The following is an 8,536-nucleotide window of genomic DNA, read 5'->3' on the forward strand; positions in this document are numbered from 1 at the left end:
ATGGAGAATTTCCAAGAATTTTAAACCAAACCTTGGACATTTTTATATTAATATCGAGTACAAGACGCACTTGAATTTTTAAGCAATTTTTAAAAATGGAGAATTTTCAAGAATTTTAAACCAAACCTTGGACATTTTTATATTAATTTCGAGTACAAGACGCACCTGAATTTTTAAGCAATTTTAAAAAAAATAACATTTTTATTATTAGATTGCCTCCGTGAGGTCATTTTCAAGAGTGGAGAATTTTCAAGAATTTTAAATCAAACCTTGGACATTTTTATATTAATATCGAATACAAAACGCGCTTGAATTTTTAAGCAATCGAAAAAAAAGTGCGTATTGTCCGTAAATGTTTGTATTAAATTCAAATGAATCGAAAAATAAATCAAAAATATCGGAAAAAGTCCCGTTTTATACCCTACAAAAAATGTACGCTAATCCAATACCCTAACCCGTCCGATTCGTGAACGTAGCGTCGTTCCCGTTCGACAGAGTCGAATCGTGCGCGTACCGCTGTTCCGTTTATTCGATTTCTGACAAAGCGCGCGAACGTCGCGCTACCGTAGGCTCGCGAAGCGTCCGGGAACGATTTATTGTCGAATTTTTCCGGAAAGCAGCGCGTCGAATTATCTTATTTCCATCGCAACGCGCCCGTGCACACTCCGCCGTGCGATCGGCCGAGTGGCTCTCGCAACAAACGCGCACCGATGTTGCGCGATGTCGTAATAACGATACAAATATACCACGACCGGAAGCGCAGCGACTCGCTGACCGAATCCGCGCGGACTCTATTACGTTTCGGTCTACATTTCGATCCAGGTTTACGTTCCACCGCGCGAGATACTCTATCTCGTGCCGTAGCTCGTTTCGAAGAATGTTTCACGTTCGAAGAAAATTTTGAAAGTTTCACGATCGAAGAAAATTTTAAAAGTTTCACGATCGAAGAAAATTGAACCGCCTTAAGGCACGATAAAAGAGATGCAGTCGTTCATGTTCGGATCGTTATTTGAAATTTGTATTAAAATCTCCGCTCGTTCGGTCGCGTGTTCCTCGGATGGGCAGCGAGTTATCTTCCGCTCGTCCTCTTCGACTAGTAACGGTGCACCAGGTGCGAGATTGCCTTCGCTCTGCCTCTAGATAAATGAAGTTCCTATGCGGACTTTTATGCGCGGAGAACCGTTCGGTTTTCGTTCCGTTCCGGCGAGCACCGCGCGAGAAGTTACAAGCATCGACGCGCGCGCACCGCGAAATCTCTACCGATAACGATTTTCGGCCATCGTTGCTCGCGAAATTCGTTCCGGCGATTCCACGGATGGTTTGTTTGTTTTCGGAGTGTCAACCGTGCCTGCCACTTTCGGATAGCGCCGAGTGCCTTTTAAACACTGCGAATAGAACAATAGAATAGCTTCTCCTCCTGAAGGGATTACGCGTAACGGGAGTCGATTTTATGAATTCATTTTTCTTTCAACGCGGTGACCGCCAGACTCGTGAACATTTCTACGAAGTTAAAATTTGATCTCGAGACCACCGAAGATTATATAACATAACATTTGTTGTAGCGATTAATTTTTTAACAGATTCATTTCTCATTGTCGCCTCCTTGGCCGCATACGTGCACGTTTATTTTTGTATAATTATAATTACTGGGAATAATAAAAAGAACAAATGTTTGAGGATAATAAAAAATCGTTCCTGAAGAAGTTAACGAAAAGATCTATCGCACATTACTGGGTGACGTGTTAAATTCGTTTGCAATGGCGGTCGGTAAAGGTCGAAAACAAACAGCCCATATATACAGCTCGTATATATCGCCCGATGCAATTTCGGACACGACTCCAAGCAAACATTTCTTTCTTTTTTTTTCCGCGCGACGAGTACACCTCGAGGAAAAATACCGTCGCACGTTGACCAAACGATCATGGGGAGCACGGATTGGAATAAATTTTCTGGTGCAAGTTTTTTTTACCGAGCAGCGGGGAATCGAAGGGGTTCGTGCAATTACAGGCAACATTCCGTATTTACGATCCGACGAAGATCGTTGGTGTACATTGTGTCCCGTAAAACCGGCCGGTTTCTTTGCTAGCTAGCGGCTTATCGACTCCAGCGATTTGCTCGAAAGTAATTGCACGCGCTCGCGACGCCAGGAAACGTTTTATCAGAGCAGAAAGCACTCGCGGGGCCGAAAGCACATTCCTCGCACTCGCAAAGCATGGTTCCGAAGCTTAACGTTGCGCGCGCGTTCGAACGCGAGTCGCGCGGTTTTCTAAACGAAACTGACTGTCCATTTAATTAGCACGCGACGCGTTCTCGATCGGCCTGATGAAACACACGCGAGAGGAAAGTGGAGATCGGTTCTTACGCGACCGGTAATCGACGTTTCGAATTAACGCGTTGATCGCCAAGCACTCGTGAAAATCTCTGCGAGGTTGAAGAGATTTTGCTTCGAGACGATCGGAATTTGTCGCGAAACGATGGACCAGGATTTGTGGTAAAACCAAGTTGTAGGATATCGTGAAAAAAAATGAACCTCTCTCGAACTCGAGATGGATGGAATTCCAGCCTGCTACGTAACTCGCTACGCTAAACACCATCCACCGACCTACCGTTTTGCTATGGTACTTATTTCTCTAACCTCGCTATATTCACAAATTCTATTCGGATTCATTTTTGTCGATAGCGTGACTCGAGGATTAATACTTTTCATTCGGTAATAACAAGCTCTGGCACTCTTATATGGGTGACGCGACAACCTACGTAACAAATTCGAAACGGAAAAGCCGAATGTTTCGTGGACGATAACATCGATAGGAATGGCACCCGGTCACGGTTCGGCTAAATAGACTCTAACGCGCGTGTAGACGGCGTCGTCCGAGGTTTAAGGACCCGTTAGCGGTTCTCTCGGTCGCTTTCGACCGTTTGATCGTCCAGCTGGTGTGATGTACTCACCGGAATGATAGCGGCTCTCATTGCGCGTGAGTCTGCGATTGCCGCGTCTCGCAGCCGCCGAGTTCGAGTTCCCGGTGTTTCCGGTCGAGCCGCCAGATCCCGGGGGACTGGCGATCCCGCCAGGTACTAGCCGGCCTCCTGCATGCAACACAACAACAACAACGCCACATAGACAAAGAAAGGAGCTCTACGAGGACAGGGAAGCTACGCGTTTTCGTTCCTTCCAGCGAAACTGTCTCTTCTACCAAACAGGACCGAAGAAACGATTCTCGTTGCCGACTCTCGCTTTCGGGCGCGAACGCGTATATCGTAATGGACGATCAGGATATCGCGGAACCGATCGTAATTGGAGTTGGTCGGTTATGATATTCGGTCGTCCCATGAGTTGCTATTTGTTGTTTCTCGCTATGTGGCGGCGCGGTGATGTACGCTATCTGATAGACACGCGAGAGTGAGCCACCAGTGGTACACGCCGCCCGATGGGACATGTTAGTGTGTCATCAGTGGTACACACCGGCGCTTGATATTTGTGTTTCTCGCCATGAGGCGGCGCGGAGGTGTATGCTATCTGATAGGCACGCGAACGTGAGCCACCGGTGGTACACGCCGGCGTGAACCATTTTTCTATAGAATCAAATCCAGTCGATTTTTATAATAAATTTCCGTAAAACCAAAAACTCTACTTCGAAAAGAATCATCTACGACCATTCGCGACTCGATGTATCATTATTTCAATTAATAATCATCCGTATTCCGTTTAAATTACACATGTCACACTAGAGGCGCCACTCTGAGGGTTAATAAAAAAAGAACTACAGACATTTTATAGCGACTCGTGGGACGACGTGATGTATTCGAACGGGGGAATCGTTTCTTTCGACGGGATCCGAACGGCGCCGCCGCCGACGACGACGATCGGAGGTCGTTCCACCTTCGGAAGCTGCGACGATTTCACTTTTATCGATTGCTCGCAGCCCCGCACTGGCGCGGAGGAGGTCGGACGAGGAGGTGGACCTGCGACGCGATTCGATCAACAACTTCCACGTAATTTAAACTCCGTCGGCTCTCGAGGACGCGAATCGACGCGCGAGGAACGTCGAATGAATTACCGTTTCGTTCGAATCGGTTCACATCGCGCGAAAGTTATTTCTTCGCGACTCGGGTACGTCGAACGCCTTTACGCGCGGCGTCTAACCCGAGCTAAGCCCGCAGTCGAGCGTTATCGAGCGTACGAAGACTCGCCGCGAGTTTCTAGGCCGGCGAAGTTCCGACGCCGCGTTTCGATTATTTTCCCGTACACGTCAGTCGCGACGAAGACGACGCGTAAAGGCGGTTCTCGTCGACGAACGTACAGGAGCCTACGTCGGATTTCTTCCATCGGAAGTCGAGACGACCCGGTTCGTACGATCGATTTCGCGACGGTTCCAAAGTAAAACTCTCCGGCGCGTGTTCGTCGAACTAGAAAAACGTTCGCGACTTTCAACGCGTAACGATGGAGGTCACGGTTGAAACTTGAACAAGGGAACCTTTAGTATTTCGCGTCCCACGCTGTTTTCATCGCAAACGGAGCAGAAACGATCGATATCGTAAATTGTACGCAAGCGTTAAAGACCATCCGCGCGGACACGTTGCAAAGGGCGACAACTCTCAAAGATCTCGTCATTTTGCTATCTATAATGTATCTTCGTCGGTTTCTGGCAAAGCTGTCCGCGTCGCGGTACCAGTAATGTCTCCATAACTGCACACACTTGTCTACGATAAATACACAGAAACCAGCCCGACCACCGAAGGTATACCTCGAGAGGTATACCTGTGACTCGAACTGCTCCGGAACGATTCGGTGCATTTTTAAGACTGGTTATGAAATCGTTTGCAACTCAAAAAAAAAAAAAAAAAAAAAAAGAAGACAGAAAGAGAGAGAGAAAAAAAATGTAACATAAATCTCGTAAGCCATCTCGTGAACGTTGTCACGAATCGAAATCGGTGTCCGTTCGGAAGAAAATTTATCGGAATCCCGATCGATGTTCCGGTCCGCGAGTCGACCGATGACGAGCGCGGAAAAATCAAGGTGTTGCGGGCAAGTCCGCGACTGCGTCGAGTCACGTCGAGCCGAGTCGCAAGAATGCCGACGAATGGCCGCTCGCAATCACGAGTCGGCCGAAGGTGGAACAACCGGTCCCGGCTAAGTCGAATTACAAAGGTATCTAAGGTGTAAAAGCGTCTCCGGTCGAATCGGTGCGCGCGACGGATCGCAAACAAGCGAGCTACATCGTACAAAAAACAAACACGTCCAACATTTCGAAATCCACGCTCCTCCGAAGATCTCGTACGTCCGATCGCTGACCACGGGAACGACGATTTCTGAATGGCCGGGATCGATTATGAAATGAATCGTGCAACGTGTGAAGATGATGGCTTAAGCTCCGATCGGATGAGATCGAAAGTCAAGTGAAAAAAAAAAAAAAAAAGCGAAATGAATCGTTAAACGAAATGTTAATCAAACAAACCCATCTGGTCGGTTCGGTGAAGCACGATTAGTGGTTACTGTACAATGATATCTACGTGCGTGGACAAAGATCTAAACCGTGCACACTCGCAGTCGGTAAGTCGTGCCGATGACGACACAGTTTCGCTGAAAAACTTTCACGCTATTTACACGCATCGTCTAAGTGTAGGTGACTATGTGATGCAAAATTTTCTACGTAACGTTTTTAGGTGGAAATCTGACCTCCCGTAAAATCTCCGTTTCCCGAACGAACTTTTGGAAAGAATCGCTCAACGTGTCGGAATCTGTTCGCGACGAACAACGTTACCGCGATCGCGGCGTCGCGCGGAGAACGGATTCGCGAACAAAAATTTGTCGACGAAGAGCGCGAAGCCCGAAGGGGGACCGCGCTTAATTAAGACAAGGACCAAGCGGCATCGCAATCATCCGACGAGTGCTCGACAGCCTGACAGCTATTCGCGGCTCGCTCGGTCCGACGCTTGGCTTGCTCGTAAAATTCGTTTTTTCTCGCACGTAAAGACGACTCTCTTCTTCCCTTTTCTTTAACGAACCGACTGTCGCGTACCAACGGTCACGAGCGACGCGAGCTTTTATCGAAAGTCAGATTTCAACATTTTGTACATTGCGAGGCTTGTACGTGTGCATACAAGGAAGACAATTTGACGGTCGCGAGCTGCGTTCGTCGACGTTTCGACTTAACCGTTTCGAAACAGGGCTCATCGTAAACTATGGGTCGCTTAGCGAAATCTTAGAGTCGCGAGATTTCGATGCAAAACATTTAATACTCTCTGTTATTCGTGTTATTGCAAAAGATACGATTCTCATGAACAACAGGGTATATAATTTCTGTAACTATAATAAATACGATTTCGCAACTTTTTGGTGCAATTTTTAATTCGATATATTTGTACGTTCTTAAGCAACTTCTAAAACTATATTTTTTCATACGTATACAGGTTGTCCCAAGAGTAGCTGCGACGATTCCGAATTCATTTTAGAATTATCAACACTCTGTACATATTGTTACCCGATCAATCGTCTAAAAATATTTACGTACAGTTTAAGAAGCCCTCGCGCGTGACCCGATCGTCTTCCTTGTTTGCGTTTGTTCCATTCGACAGAAATGACAGTAACCGGTGTCAAGGTGGACGTAGAAACAATGAATCGAAAGAAAACCAAACGAGGGAGAAACAAACACTGGAGAAAACAGAAAGCTACACGGGCCGAGTTCACACAGTCAAAAATGCACACCGGTCGGCGAACATACCAACGCATATCGCAACGACTAATGAAAACGATATATATTAAACGGTATTCCTAGGGAAACTAATCGGTGCACGACAGCGCTACCAGCTTCGGTTACTCTAATGGCTAACGGAGGGTCGCCGATGCAGGTAGCCAGATCCCGCATGACCCGCAGCTAAACTCTAATTCTCTAGGCGTGGTACGAGGCAGCAATAGAAAGAGCAAAGTATACGTTGAATTCGTGCAATGCGTCGCGCTACCTGAATGATAGCGCTTCTCGTTGTGCGTGACGCGACGTTGCGTGCGGCGTGCACGTGGCTGTGGTCGGCTACCGACACCGACGCCGACGCCGACACCGACACCGACACCTCCACCTCCACCGCCACCGCTTCCATACCCCGTTCTCTCGACCCTTTCGATACCGAGGACGCCGACACCTCCTCCATCGTTTCCAGCCCCTGTTCGCCACACACGTGCATATATGCAAAAGCCACCCTTTTCCAAGGTTCCCCTCGCACCCACTCTCTCTTTCCCGTTCCGATTCTCAAACGAGGGAGAAACGCGTCGTTTCCCACTCTGCGTTTACGCCACCTACCGGTTATATCTGGAGCGGTTTTAATAATTAAAAAACGAGAGTGGTCGCGCGACGGAGTATTCTCCTCTTCTCCCAGCCTGGGCTCGAGTGAGTTACTTTCTCGCTTTGATACATTCCGAGAATTTATTTAAAAATTAAAGGCATTCGAAAGCATACCCTGTCCGTCTCGTCGCGGACCGTACGATACGTAAGACACCGCTCCATGGTACGTGAGCGAACCGCGGTCGAACCGTGACAATGCGGCGACCACCAACGTAAATCGAACCTCGAGCCGGTTACTCGAACGCGACGCGAACCGTGCTTAACAACGGGTAATTGCGAACGAATAAATTTCGATCGTTACGGCTGAAAGTTGATCGGAACGCGGCCGACTACTCGAGCAAGGCGATGGCGAACCCGGTTCTATCGCGTGCAGACGACGCGAGTATCCGTGAACTGTTGACCCGACGTTATTTGTCGAGAGGTATTCAAAAACGACAACGAAACGTTATTGTAACCGATGAACCAGCGAATACAATAGCGCGACAGGATAATCACTGGTTATACGTAACGCGTCCTCGGATGGGAGCTACCTTTTGTTCGCGGTTACGTGTTCCTCCTGGAATGGTCGCGAAATCAAACGCAAAGTCGCTGACGGAGAGGAGACCGGCTCGTGCGTGAAACGCTCGTTTTCAGGAACCCGTCCTCGGAGACACGTCTTTCCGTTTCGTTTTTAATACACCGATACGAACCAATCGTTCGTCACCGAATCGAATCTGCGCTATCATCGTTCATGCAACAAGCCACGCTCCTTGTGATACCGGAATGGATCAATCTTCCTATACGATACTCGAATTCTCTAACGGTTTCGTTTTTCGTTACTTTTATTCTGAATCGGTAGTTTTTTTGTTGTTTTTTTTTAATTGATTTTAACCCCTTGACCCACACGCTATCGCGAGATTGCTCGGGCCATAGTAAGCAGACAGGTAGAAAGTCCGGATAAAGTAACACAAGTCTGGCACGTGATTATCATTTATGGTCCAAATTTCTTACCACTATTTTCGCGAGTCAGACTCGCGGTTGTCGTTCACGGTCCAAAATTCTTACCACTATTTTCACGAGTCAGGTTCGTAATGAAAATTTTAGACCAAACTTGAGAATTACGAGCCAGGCTCGCGATGACAATTTTAGGCTTGAGCCAAATTTGAAAATCCCGAGTCTGACTCGTGATAACTTTAGATCAAACTTGAGAATCAGGAGTC

The 8,536-nt window shown here is 47.5% G+C and overlaps 1 protein-coding gene across 6 annotated transcripts in view; it reads right to left on the bottom strand.

Annotated features, from left to right (window-relative positions):
* Positions 1–8,536, bottom strand: part of LOC128894465 (disco-interacting protein 2) — a 45,036-nt gene that overhangs the window by 14,335 nt on the left and 22,165 nt on the right. For 2 of the 6 annotated variants that reach the window (XM_054156198.1, XM_054156197.1), the window contains exons 3-4: positions 6,961–7,158; positions 2,950–3,087 (exon numbers count right to left, since the gene is read on the bottom strand). The exons of 1 other annotated variant lie outside the window; for it this stretch is intronic. In XM_054156198.1, the coding sequence (XP_054012173.1) occupies positions 2,950–3,087; positions 6,961–7,158 (336 nt within the window). The remainder of the gene's footprint in view (positions 1–2,949; positions 3,088–6,960; positions 7,159–8,536) is intronic. 3 more of the 6 variants (XM_054156202.1, XM_054156199.1, XM_054156200.1) reach the window with 2 other exon arrangements.

Source organism: Hylaeus anthracinus, unplaced genomic scaffold, assembly GCF_026225885.1.
Source record: "Hylaeus anthracinus isolate JK02 unplaced genomic scaffold, UHH_iyHylAnth1.0_haploid 4, whole genome shotgun sequence".
Classification (NCBI taxonomy): Eukaryota; Metazoa; Arthropoda; class Insecta; order Hymenoptera; family Colletidae; genus Hylaeus; species Hylaeus anthracinus.